General features: G+C 28.5%; 1 protein-coding gene across 1 annotated transcript in view; it reads left to right on the top strand.

Moving 5' to 3' along the window:
• Window positions 1-14216, top strand: part of LOC129985325 (claudin domain-containing protein 1-like) — a 58798-nt gene that overhangs the window by 26079 nt on the left and 18503 nt on the right. The window contains exon 2 of the mRNA XM_056095309.1: window positions 13644-13751. Within this exon, the coding sequence (XP_055951284.1) occupies window positions 13644-13751 (108 nt within the window). The remainder of the gene's footprint in view (window positions 1-13643; window positions 13752-14216) is intronic.

Here is a 14216-nt window from a genome sequence, read left to right as displayed (position 1 = left end):
TTCTTTTATATTTAAAAAAAAGATTAAAATATAAAAATAAAAGATTTTGTAATATCTTCATTATTTACTATTCGAAATTTTTCTTTACAAATTATTTCTAAATTTATAAAATATTATTTCGATTTGTTGAAAGTAAATGTTACGTGCCGATAAAAATTTTATTATATGTTTTTGTCCGAAATATCACATATGAAAGTTTTTGTTTTCATAATTCAGAAAACGACGCGAAGAATTATATAAGTGAAGTGTCATTAACGTTATTTTTCCATATTAGTTTTGTCAATATATTTAGATAGTTTCATGCCAGCAATACTTTCTGATTTGCGATGATGACTAACGAATGTTGCTATATTTAAGAAATTCTTTATTTACTTATAAAAAATAGTGGATTCTTTGATGACAAATATGTTCTTCGCTAATATATTAAAAATAAAATGATTTTAAAAGTTTTATTATCTGTATGAAATGATTTTCTGGGTTTTTTTTTTTTTTTTTTTTTTTTGCATTAAAGAAGCATTCCTAATATGTCTCACTATAAATAATAAGATATTAGAAACGAAATATGCTTTATTTTATTGGCTCATCGAAAATTAGTCAGAATCTGGTGATCTAAATTACCCTTGAACTTCATGATTAACTTCACCGACTTTTTACATCATTTAGTTCTTCCTATTGTTACAATGGAAGAACATATTTACTTACGCCTCATCGAACACGAAATCACTTGAATCGAACAATAAAAGCCGGCAACGGGTTAATCGACGCACTCTTCTGATTAAAAAGACTCCCTAACATCAATACTAAAGTAAGAACTGCTATGAGATACTCTACAACATTCTATTTCACACCGACCTACATAGTCCGAACCAGGAAATTGGGACGAACTGATTCAGTGAATCGATTGCGAAGAACTGTTCTGTTTGGTTTCTCAGCCATTTTTTTTTTTTTTTTGTTCTTTAATTCGTTTTCTCTTCCTTTCGGCATTGGTTATTTTGTTCTTAAAGGTTAGAAACATTTAGCTGTTAATGGAAGCATTCGGAAGATTCTGCTCCATTGACCGACATTCGTTTCTTCGACTGATTGCAGGCTTTTTGGCGGGAAAAAAAAGGAAATAATGTTTTCCAAGGCTATCGGTAATGAACTCTATTGTATCCTAGCGTGAGATTGTGTTTATTCGTTTACCTGAGTACAAGCAGCATAAATTTTTATTACACTAAATGATCTGAACCGCAAATGTAATCAGCAAGGCGAAACTAAATGATAGCCAGCAGAGAAAAAAAGAATGAAATTCGAATAACCTAGATGCCAATCATGGGCAGGTTATGAAATCGGGCGATTGACACTTAAACGGCGAGATTTCAAGTAGGATGACATTCGGTCAGCAGTCCAACGGTGGCGACCTTGTCGGAGCCAGTAATGATTAAAATTTTTGCCACTTTGCATCATTAAAGGTCATTCTAATATCGTTTTCCTCTTAACTAGTTTTTGATGAGTTTATTTACCTGTTCAGGTGAATTGGTATGAATAATGCATAATTGAGACAGACATCGTTTCATAATAATTAACTTACCTCTGAATAATATTAGTAACGATTTTATATTTTTATTTAAATTCCTTGAGAATTCTTAATGGTTGTCGCTTATGAAAAATAACCATGTCTATGACAAAAAGAGCCTGGAGAAATTATTTATATATCTTAAATTAAGTAGTTATTTATCGAATTAATTAGATGTTTCTCATCAGTTAACTTTAACAACTTAATGTAATTAAAAAACGTTGACATGACAAGAGCAGATAAACACTTAGCCCAAAAGAGCATACTGCGTATGGAAAAAAAGCAATACGTCAAGTTTAAAATTCTTTTGTAAGGAATATTTGATTGATTAAATCTTAATTAATTTTCAGATTAAAAATGGCATGATAAAGAATGTATATGGATAATACCCAATCATAACAAAGATTTCGTATATTCTTTAAAAGAATATTTTATTCGTCTTAATGGAAATTTTATCTAATTCGTCTAAAAAATATTTTATTCGTCTAATTATTTAATTCGTCGTCTAATTTGAATTACACGATTGTGAATTTACATGATCTCATAGAAAAGCAATGCACTTTGCACACATTTTCACATCTGTTTATCTTATTTGTTGCAACTGTTAAAAGTTAGTTACAATTATTTGTTACGATTGTACAACGGCTTCTAGAATTGTCCATAGGCCATGATCTTCTTTTTTCAGAGGTCTAAAATTGTGCTATGAAAGTTCTGTTTTAATTTTAATATTTAGAAGAAAATAAAATGTTCATTATAAACTTATTATTAAAACAGAAAAAAGAGCTAAAGAAATAAGAATGTTTAACTAACATAATTTTACATCAAACTTATAAATATCCAAATCACAGAATTTAAGATTTACTAAGAATTAAGACAATTTTTTGAAAAAAAAATTACAAAGCCTTAAAAGATTTTTTTTATCATTTTGCATTTGAATTTACATTCCAACAACTTTGTTGAAAATACTATAATATGTATTATTTTACTAGATATTTCTGGTATTTTCTTTATGCTCTAAAAATGGCACTTGTAAATAGATTGTTCTAATTGACGTCGCAAATTTTTAATGACATTGAGATGTGGAAATTGAAGCGAGTTCGGTGAAGTTTTAATTTTAGCTGTTACGTTTCGAGTTTTTATCTTGAATATGGAAATTGATTCTAAATCCAAATATTTAATATCTGTATTTTAAATTATTTTTTAATGCATCGAAATATTTCATTTTATCTATGATATCAACAATAAAAATTAAATGTACATCTGTTCCGGACATATAAATCCTTACAAAAATCGTATCCCCTCCATACTTGAGGATTTGAAGGTGCTTCAGAATCATGCTCATAATTAAGCTTCCATCAAACATAATATCGGCCATTCAGTTCTAATTTTATCTTTTTATACTGAATATGACTTAATTCAAGAAGTCTTAAGATTTATAGAAATAATGTTTTTGGCAAGTGTGTCCCATTTTTCAAAATTTATAGTAGAGAAGAAAGATTTCTTTCTGGTTACTCGATTATTGAAAATAGATCCTTTGTAGTATTCTTCGAATTGCTTTTGTAGAAGCACGCTTTACTATAATTGCAAAAGTAACTGTAGCACTTCTTTGTAGTTGTGACTTCAGAATTCTAATTAATAATTCTCGGTGACTTTTCACTTAGTTATAGAACAGAGAAACCTTTTCTGAATTCATAGCAACATTTTACAATTCAAGATGAATATATTTTTAATCCTTGGTAGATAAATGGATATTTTTCAGTCAAAAAAATTAATTTGTTTGAATTTTTTAAAAACCTCTTTCCTGTAATATCATTTTTAGGTTACTTGTTTTGTTTCCGAAGGTATCAATAGTAAAGAAAAAATAATTATTCACATATTGTTAAAATAATAGCGTAAATAAAGTATTTCTATGTTTTTCTATGATATGAAATGAAATCTGAGAAAATTTAATCTTTAAATGGTAATTTGGAAATTTATAATAAAGAAATAAAGAAATTGTCATTGGTCCATGATGTAGTTGTCTAAATCAACTTTGATAATATCGTTTTCACCTGCCCCTTTATTTTTAATCATCTTGCAGGTGGTTGAATAATTTAATTCCAGTTATTCTCATAAAAGGCTTTTATTTGGCTTCCCAAATGCCTCTAAGTATTTAAATTAGTATGGAAATACTGCTTGCAACATCTAGTGCTTTCTTAATCACTAGTTGTATATTAAATATACATTTTTAATTTGGTCGGATAGCTTTTAGTAAAAACTAAATATATATATATATATATATATATATATATATATATATATATATATATAATGCTATACGATGATTGCAGCGTGTTGGAACCTTCTTTGACTGTAACAGGCGTGGCGCAGCATCCTACGTGTTGCCAGCTCAATAGAGTTATGTAATGATAATAACACTGATAGGACTGGGTTCGGCATTTTTGAACAATTTAATTTGCTACCAGGATTTGAAGTCGCTCTCATACAACATATTCCAATGCATTCGAATTGAAATTGCGAGCTGTCGAGCTAAAAGAAAGTTAATTAAATAAAACTTGCTGGCTTATTTTAAATTATTACGAAAGTTGACACATTTATTGTTCACTAGCTCATATATCCTCGGCTTTGTACGACTAACAGTACATATCCGACACATTTGTTTGCTCTAAGTCAACATACACATCAATGCACATACTAGGCTTGGATTGATATCAGGTTTCTCTGCATCGAGTACAGATTGATAGGATGCACGACTTTATCTGGTACAGCTAGTAACCGGCTACTCCTTTCGGAATGAAACCAGGAATTCGATGGTTATCGGGTCTCGCACTTACATCAGTTCAAGATAAATTGATACCCGGTTTTGCAGTATCAGGTACAGATAGATACTAATGCTCAATTATATCTGACACTTTTACGTTTGATACACTTGACAACCAATCCCTTTACCAACAACAGGTTTTTAAATATATTTGTTAATAAATAATTAATAGGAGAATGAAAGCGAATGAAGTCAAGGAGATTATCAATCGTGTTCGAAAGCCAATACCAAGTAGCAAATATTCTTAATTTGTATAGGTTTTTTTTTATATTTGATATTACATAGCTGATATAAGGTATCAAATTGATACAGTATCATCCAATCCTATATGCACTCACTTCTTTATTATCAGTTAAGATAAATATATAGAGGTGGTAATCTTTCTATCTAAAAAGTCTGGCTCACTAAGATATTTATAAAGCAGTTGTTCGGTAAATATCATAATCTAAATCTGTTAATCGACATTTAGCAGACGATTTCTTTTCAGACATTTTATAACTACTACCATTTTTATTTTGTTAAAATATTATTAAAAAGTAAAAGCAAACAATTTTTTCTTTGATAAACATATTTTGTTAATATTATTTCGTTTGTTTTTTGTATAATAGCTGATGATCAATTGTAAACCTTTTGGAATCTGGCAATGTTTGTAAGATACGTTGTTATGTTGAAAGAATAAACAAGCCGATGGAATTCTAAATTGCTTGGAGTATTATTTTAGTTTTAAGAATTTAAGATGCTCTGCAAGCTATAGTTTGAAGCTTAAGAAAACGGGTAGTTTTCTGGAAAGCATGCAAAAGCAATAAATTCAAAGCAGATTATAAAATAAAAATCTATCAAACAGGAGCAAAAAAATGTACCATTTGCTCTGCATTTATTACATTTCAAGCATCCATCCATCGCCCTAATATTTCATCGCTGTTAATTAACAGTTGAACCAATCTCCGACTTACTTCTTAATGAAGTGCAGGCTTCACAACCAGGAAAATGAGTTAGTTGTGGGGCAATAACTTATTCACAAGTGAATGTGAAAGGCACTAAATGGAGGCCAGCAATCGAGGTTGCTGTATTCATTCCAAAAGAGAAGTATTCATTCCTCATTGAGGCATTAGTGAAAGGCGAGAAAGCCTCTGACATCCACTTCAATTGATATGTTCGTGTTTTTACAGGATTTTCTCACGGTTCTATTATTCATGTACTACATTCTCATAAATAATGAGATTTTCATGAGAGCAGTAATGAGATAAAACAGAAATCCTTTTTTACTTTTAATGGTGAATCATATCCAAACCGATGCACGAAATATTAAAAGTTTCAGAAATGGTTCATTTAAAAGATGCGCTTATTGAAAGTGACCAGGTGTCCCTAATTTACTCGGTCAGTGAAACATTAAATGTTTCAGAAATGATTCATTTAAAAGATGCGCTTATCGGAAGTGACCAGATGTCTTTAATTTACCGGGTTAATCCCGCTTTTTACTTATGTCGTATTTAAAACCTTGTACAATAAACAATTTATGAAAATCAATGAAATTAAATGAATTATTTACAAGCTATTAAGTATTAATCTCCGAGAAATTCTCTATTTTTAATCTTACGAAGAATTATTATTGTTCATTTCAGTATCCTGAAACGACCCCTTTTCGACGATTCCACACACTAAAGGGGTGGCTATGTGAGAAATTCCGGAATTTACTTTATTGTTAAATGTAAACATCTCCTTTCATCTTTCCTTTTACCCTTATTTTGTCTAATTAAACTCATCCTAACGCATGCGCAAAAGCGCGGAGGATTTTAGAATCCATTAGCAAACAAATGTCCCAAATAACTCAAAATGGTATACATCAGCTTGAAAAAAAATTTGCCCGAATTAATAACAAAATATGGGCTTATAATTATTTTTATACTTACTTTATACTTTATTGTGTGATAATAAAAGCTTTATTTTCAAAACTACATGATTTTTCAAAATTTCTCGCTAGATGCTATATGCATGCATCGGGCTGGAATTGTTACAGTGTATATTTCAGGCTATGGAAAAAAAATATACTACGTATATAAAAGTCTCGGAAATGTAAGAGAGATTTAGTCAATAAAAATTAATTCGAAAGAAGAATGGTTAAGTGTTTAAAATCTATCAAATTGAAATATCACAAGCATCGAAAAAGTTGAAAAATCAAAATTTAGAAATCTCAGTTTAGATTTAAAAATAAAAATGAAAACACAAGCATAGGAAAAGTTGAAAAATCAAAATTTAGAAATTTCAGTTTAGATTTAAAAATAAAAATAAAAACAACTCAAATTAATATTTGAATAAAAATTATATTTTGCCTTTTCTCATTTGCTTTATTTTTTATACTTTATCATATATTCATTTGTATGGTTTAAAAAATAATTTCATGAAACTGTTGTTTATTCGTGCATTTTACTAAGCATTTTCTTCTTATTTATTTATTTCAAATTTTGGTGTCGGCACTTTTTTTTGTTGGATTAGACTGGTTCACAAAGAAGCCTTTTTGTAGATTGGTTTATATTCTACAATATTTAGAATAAATGTTGTGTAATAGATGAACTCCACCCAAATCATATATTCATAGGTTTTGCTTTATCATTTTGAAAATCACACTCTTTCTTTCGAGCAAAGGTTTCGCTTGCTTGAGTGAGATTTTTGACAAGCATTTCAAGGAAATGTAAAATGCATACATGTAACTCAATTAAAGAAATATTTGAATTCAGGAAAAAAATAAAATCAAGTAATTATAAATAGAGTTTGTAAAATCAGGTAATTATAAATTGGATTTAATCGAATATGAATTCTAATAGATCTATAGCATAGTAAATGCTCGTATTTTGTACTAATGTATGCATTTTAAAAACCAAACACTTTTGAAGATAGATATAATTTGTAGACCTCTTATAGATAATTTTTTTTTATTCATGGAATATAATTAACAATGTAAATAAAATGCAAGAAATAAAAAATTCATTTTCGATTTGGTATTTCAATTCTAATCAACTTGTAACTGCCAAAGAAGGATATAAGTTTCCCTTGTTTTTGAAAGCAAAATGAATACAAAGTAAAATCAAAGCATTTTTTTTAATGTAGAATTTAAGCGAAAAAGGAAGAAATAAAAATTTATTATAGTTATTGTATTTTCTTTTTTTTAATTATTGCTTCGAAAAAGTTTTTTTTGCAATTGAATTAACGTTTTGTACATCAACTGGAATAAAACAGGGATTATTTCACTCTTATAAAAGTGTTTTAATCTTAATCTTAAAATATAAAATATGTGGAAAATAAACATTCGTACATTTTGTCATAGCAAAATAATGAAGCAGAATAAAAAAAAAAAAAAAGAAGGATTCCAGATTTCTTTATAACTCGTTTTTGCTTCGAAGATGACAACTATTCTTGAAAAATAGAATGCAATACGCCAATCCAAACAGAAAGCATATAAATATATAAAAGAAAAAGAAAGCAATAATAAGTCATTAAAAGGATAATTTTTTAATTATTGCTTTGGAACAATATTTGAGATTGAATCAATATTTCGTGTATTAACTGAAATAAAACATGGATTATTTCTTTAATACAACTTATAAAGATGTTTTCCACTTAAACTTAAAATATAAAATATTTGGAAAATAAGTATTCACACACGTTTTACCATCACAAAATAATGAAACAGAATTTAAAACAATAGAAGGATACCAGATTTCTTTATAAGTTATTTTCTCTTCGGAGATGGCAACTGTTCTTGAAATAGAATGCAATACGCTGCTTAAAACAGAAAGCATATAAATAAATTTAAAAAAAGAAAGCAATAAAAGTCATTATAATTATAATTTTTTCTATTTCTAATTAATGCTTCGAAAACTTTTTGCAATGGAATCAATGTTTTGTATATTAACCGAAATAAAACAGGGATTATTTCTTTAGTACAACTTGTAAAGACATTTTCTTCTTTATCTTAAAATATAAAATATTTGGAAATAAGTATTCACATGTATTTTCATCGCAAAATAATGAAACAGAATAATAATAATAAAAAAAAAAGAAGGATTCTAGATGTCTTTATAATTTATTTTTGCAGCTGAGATGGCAGCTGTTCTTGAAATAGAATGCAATACGCTGATCAAAACAGAAAGCATATAAATAAATAAAAGAAAAATGGCATTCTTGGAAGTCAGTGGTACCGGAAGAAGCGAACAATAACAACTGCTTGACAATGGAAATTTTACAGACGCGTCTCGCTTTCTCGGTTGTTTTAATGAAAGGAAGCATCTGTTATTTTCTTCCACTCAGTGAGTGCCGAGCAAATTGAAAGAAATAATACCTAAATATGTGATGGATCTAAGAATGCGATAATTGCAATGCTAATAAATGGAAGATCATTAATTTTTGGCATTCTTTTTTTACACTAACTGTCCATTAACTGAACCTTGAGGTGAAGGCCCTTGGAATTTTTTAAGTGTAGGCTAGTTTAATTACTATTTTTGTTGCTACATCGGTAGGAAAAATAGAATTTAAAATATCAAATTTCATCATCGTCATCATTTTAATTTCCTTATAACAAGAAAATAATTAATTTCGTAATTGTTAATATTTACTTCAGGTAATTAATTATTAAAATATGTTTTAATTATTCGACTTCTACTGTTTATTTATCAAAATGGAAATGAAAATTATGCCTTCTTCTATATATTATCAAAAATTGAATATGAGGAGCTTTGAAATACAAAACATAAGAAATCTGTTCTTTTTTATACTAGAAGTAAAGAAATAAATTCATTTGTAGGCAGTTATTAGTTTCTTTCAATAAGATAATAATAAATTTTTCTGATATTTATTGAAATTTATTAGATTTATTCAGTTTCAGTTCTAGAGGCGAAGCTACTATCGTCTATTTCGTTTTATATACTCGCTACTATATATCTTCACACTTTCTCTAAAACAGTGAATTTAGGATTAAATATTTCCGCCATTATCTTAATTCCAAAAAGAATTAAAGAAATTTCTTCGTGGGTAAGAGGAAAATTCACTTACATTTTTAACGTACCAGCCACCAGTTAAGTCAATATAATTCTGAATAAAGAAAAGTGCCGACTAAAGATTTTTTTTTTTTTCGAAATTTTGGAAGTACAAACTTAAGTAAAAGCCAATTTCATTACTTCACATATGTGAAAGATATCAAGGTGCAGAACCGGATCCTAGAGAAAAAAAATTATAACTTAGCCCATCCCTCCCCCTTACACTTTCCCTATTACCACATTTGCGCTTGTATCACAAAAGAAAATTAGATTTAGTTCTTAAATTATACTAAAGAACCCATTTTATAATAAACTGACGGGAGTAATCGTTCCAACACTTTCTTGTAGCAATCTAATAAATGTACATTTGTATTATAAGCTGCATGTATTATAAACATTAGTTACGAAAGAGCTATTAGAGTGCGATCTTTGGCGATTCATTACTATGATGCGGTAACACGAGCACCAGAATACCAAATGTGTATTTTGAATGCCTCTTTCCCGATTGATTGTAATCAAAATTAAATACGAAGCTATAATTGTATCATATACCAAATTTCATACACGTAACTCATTTTTTTAAATTACCGCGTTTACAAACTTTTGAAATAACTGATAGACAGAGGTAAATCTTTGGACAAATTTGATAGGTATCTGCACTTTAAATATTAATTCTATGTACCAAATTTCAACCATCTAGCCCTCTTCCTTTTGTGGTTATCGTATTAACATAAATTCGGATTAAAATATAGACGGACTTGCTTCTGAATGGATTACGTTTAAAATTTAATAGAAGCCTATAAATTTGGTGTAAAGACTATATACCAAATTTCATCCTTCTAGCTCAAGGCGTTTATGAGGTTCGGACAGCCATAATTCCAGAAATGTGTTTTTCCGGACATAGGGAAATCTAAAACTTGGAAATTCGTCAAATCTCGAGATCGAATGTTTTTATCCCATTACTTTCCCTCTGCAAATTTCATATAAGAGAAAGTTTAAAATTTATTTGTTGCTTGTTAAATAGGTATTTTCGTTGTGGCATATGCGCTCAAATTTCTAATGAGTTGTCAAATTACTTTAGGTTAGATTTCTTCAAATGGCCTTTTCTAAAATATTTAAAATTTTCTCTGAATGTAAAACCAGTTTGAATTGTCTCCCCAAAACGTTCTCGCATAATCTATATCTATACTTAAATAAAGCTCAATGTGTGTGTGTGTGTTAGCGCTCTACAGGCCAGACCGTTTGACCTACAGCTACCAAATTTGGTACATGTGTACCTTGACGTCTTTGAATTATCGTGTATATGAGAAAATAAAAATCTTGACAATTTTCGTTGAATACCATTTTTTCTTAAGCTTTAAAAAAACAAAACAAAAAAAAAAAAAACAAAAAAAAAAAAAAAAAACTCTCTTTTATTCAGATTTGACTGAATATCAAATATTGCTCTGTAACTGTAACTTTGCATAATCATTTAAACTTTTATTAAACCATATGAAAGCATTAAGATGTTAACAGCTTGTAGTTTATTTTAACCAGTGGTTGTGGTCTCTTCAAAACTTTCTCGCACACTCTCTAATAAAGGTGGAATTGTATTTAGTAGACGTAATAATCATTGGAAGTTTTTTCCCAACCGATTGAAACCAAAATTTGACACAAAACTGCACTTGTAGTCACCAAATTCCATATCAAATTTGATATATTTAAGCCATTCTTTTTTTGAATTATCACGTTTATATGTTTCTAAAAGTAGACCGACAGACAGTCAACCCGTAGTTAGATTTGGCTCAAAATCTGACAGGTGTCTGCGCCATAGATATTAAATATGTGTGCCGAATTTTATCTATCTAGCTCTCTTCGTTTTGTAATTATCGTGTTATATTCGAATAGCCAGACAGACGAAAGTCCTCTGAAGAAATTTTTCTCAAAATTTGCTGTAAATCTGCAAATTTGGGTATAAAAACCGTATACCAAATTTCAACAGTCTAGCACAAAGCGTTTTCGAGTTATCTTTGTCACAGACAGGCAGGCGAATATTTTCCCAAAAATGTGTTTTTTGAACTTAGGGAGATCTAAAACATGGATTCTCGTCAAATGTTTTGGATTACTATATTTTCTGTATATTACGGATACGAGAAAGTAAATATGTTCTACATAGCACAAGCTGTTTTCTAAATTAATTTTTACAGACTGTGTTTTGTCTTATTTTTTTTATAGATATCTGCACTATAGATGTTAAATCTGTGTACCAAATCCCATCTATCTAGCTCTCTTCGTTTTGTAATAATCGTGTTAAATGATTCAGACGGACTTTCTCTGAACAGACTTTTCTCAAAATTTGATAGAAATCTGTAAATACAGCACAATCTCAATAAAATAAGTGAAATATGGGATCGATCTTACACCAAACGATATCAATTTAAACGCAAATGCATTCCGGAAATTCCTAAAAATGATTTAAGAAAATAATAAAGAAAGAAAGAAAAGAAAACAATGATAAAAAACACTTTTCTATTATTGTTTTTTATTGCTATGTTACTTGATCATCTAAATGGCTTCATTTCAAAGCCAAATGGTGTGTTAGAGGTATAAGAAAAAGAAAAAGAAAAAAAAGAAAAGACGGGTGGGGGTAGGAGAGAAAAAAAGCTTGAAGTAGGAGATGTAGAGAAGGCGTATGTGCAGCCAGCCGCGACCTATTTGCGGTGGTGCCCTTGACCTTTTTAGAAGGTTCATCTTTCACTGTGTTTTTGACATTGATTCGGCTTTTTTATGAGGTACCCCCCCCTCACACACACGCAGGTGCTCATCGTAAAATACAAGAGCATGCGAAAGCAATGGTTTCTCCATATTACAGGAATATTTTGATTCTGCGTAGTCTATTGGATAAGAGGACAAATCTTTTATTCATTGTATTTATTCATTTTTTTTCTACACTAGATATATAATGAAGATGCTATTCTTTTATTTCCTTCCATAGTAATTCCAGAGAATTGAACTTTTGGTTTAGAATTGGGATTTTCTTTACTAATTTTTAGCCGCAATCTCATCAGTGACGTATGTAGGCAATTTGAATGTTTTGTTCGATGCATTCCTTATTTTTATAAACTGGTCAAGAAGTTTCACATTGCAATATATCTTTAATTCACTCAAAGTGCTAAAAATTTGCTTTAGTCTAATTTTTCTTATCTTTAAAACTTTACCAATAACTATTTATTTATTACTTATGGCTTAAGGTGACCAGCTGGTTCGTCCAATTCGGTTGTTATATTTCATTTCAGATAAATCATTTAAATATAAATTCATATCCATGATTTCACCAAATAGTCTGGTATTGGAGTCTCACTTTTTAAATTGTCTTACTTTAGATCTGTTTATTGTGCACATAAACTTTTCTAGAATAGACAATTCATAGGATCATAGCACTATTAAGAACGTGAATATCCTGCTCATCTTCTAAATTTCGTATTATTTCAACTTTACTCTTTTATTTGCCTTCTAAATTACATAGATATTAAACAGAATCCTTTTTCTTTAGCTTTCAAAATGGAGGAAAATCACGCAGTTCAATATTTAATAGAACAATGAAAACAGTTTGAATTTTAGTGTGACAGTTTAAACTATTGTTGACAATTAGAAAAAAAAAATAAAACTGCTACAATGCAAAAAATTTATCACAAATATTAAAATGATATCATTAAAAAGGCAAATTTTATCTTGAAATAGTGTAAAAACCATTTTCGTGGAATAATATTTTCGGAAATTATCGCGGAAAAATGCCACTTTTAACTATTTAAAAATTGTAATTGAAATTTCAAAAAAAATCGCTCTGAGGTGCACATTCCAGCTCTCCAAGGTTATACATTTACCAAATTTGGTAACTCTGAGTCAAATGATGTGTATAATAATAAATAAATGTGTTTAATGTGAAAACTAAATTTTGTTCAAACTTTATATTCTGCATTTAAGTCATAAAATAAACTATTTCAAAATTAATTCTTGAAAAAGGAAGAATAAAAAAGAATTTAATCCCTTAAAATTTTCAAAAATAATATTTCATATATTTGGGAAATTATTGATGATTTTATTTTAACTGATTTATTAACAGCCAAACGATAAAATACAAATGTTTATTAATGCTTTTGATTTTTAATGATTAAACTGATTTATTAATATTTTTGATAATTAGTTATTTTTTAATAATATGTTGAGAATCTAATAAATAATTATTTTTCTCTTTCAGTTCAAACGTATATGTCCCCTGTTCAAACTCAATGCATAAATATCGACTATTACATAAACGACAATGGCATTTCTGACACATTTACTGACCAAAGATGGATGCGACTTCGTAAGTATATAAATTTTACTCATTTTATATTATTCTTATTATAAATATATGAGCAGACCAGTATTTCAGAGCAGTGTATTTTGGCTAATACAAACTTTTTATAAAAAAATTCGAATTTCACTGTGATTTAAAAAGTTTTTGTATGGTTTCTTGAATTCCTCGTTAATATAATATTGATAACATCTATAATGCTGATGCATTTTGGTTTATTCAATGTAAATAATAAAAATAGTTATTTTTAAAAATTTCTTATATATTTTTTTAATTAAATGTTTGATGATCATAAATTAACAATTTTTTTAAGTCCTCATTTCACTTGTATACTTTATTGGTGTGTGATATATCTATCAAAAAGAAATTAAAAATATGAAAGCATTAATTGTTCATTATGCTATTTTTTTGAAATTTTATCTTACAAATGTTGAATAAAATACGATTATGTGTAGTTTGTTTATTAAAACTTCT

This window comes from Argiope bruennichi, chromosome 9 (genome assembly GCF_947563725.1).
Source record: "Argiope bruennichi chromosome 9, qqArgBrue1.1, whole genome shotgun sequence".
Classification (NCBI taxonomy): domain Eukaryota; kingdom Metazoa; phylum Arthropoda; class Arachnida; order Araneae; family Araneidae; genus Argiope; species Argiope bruennichi.
Note: the sequence above shows the minus strand (reverse complement) of the source record. Positions and strands in the feature narration are given on the sequence as shown.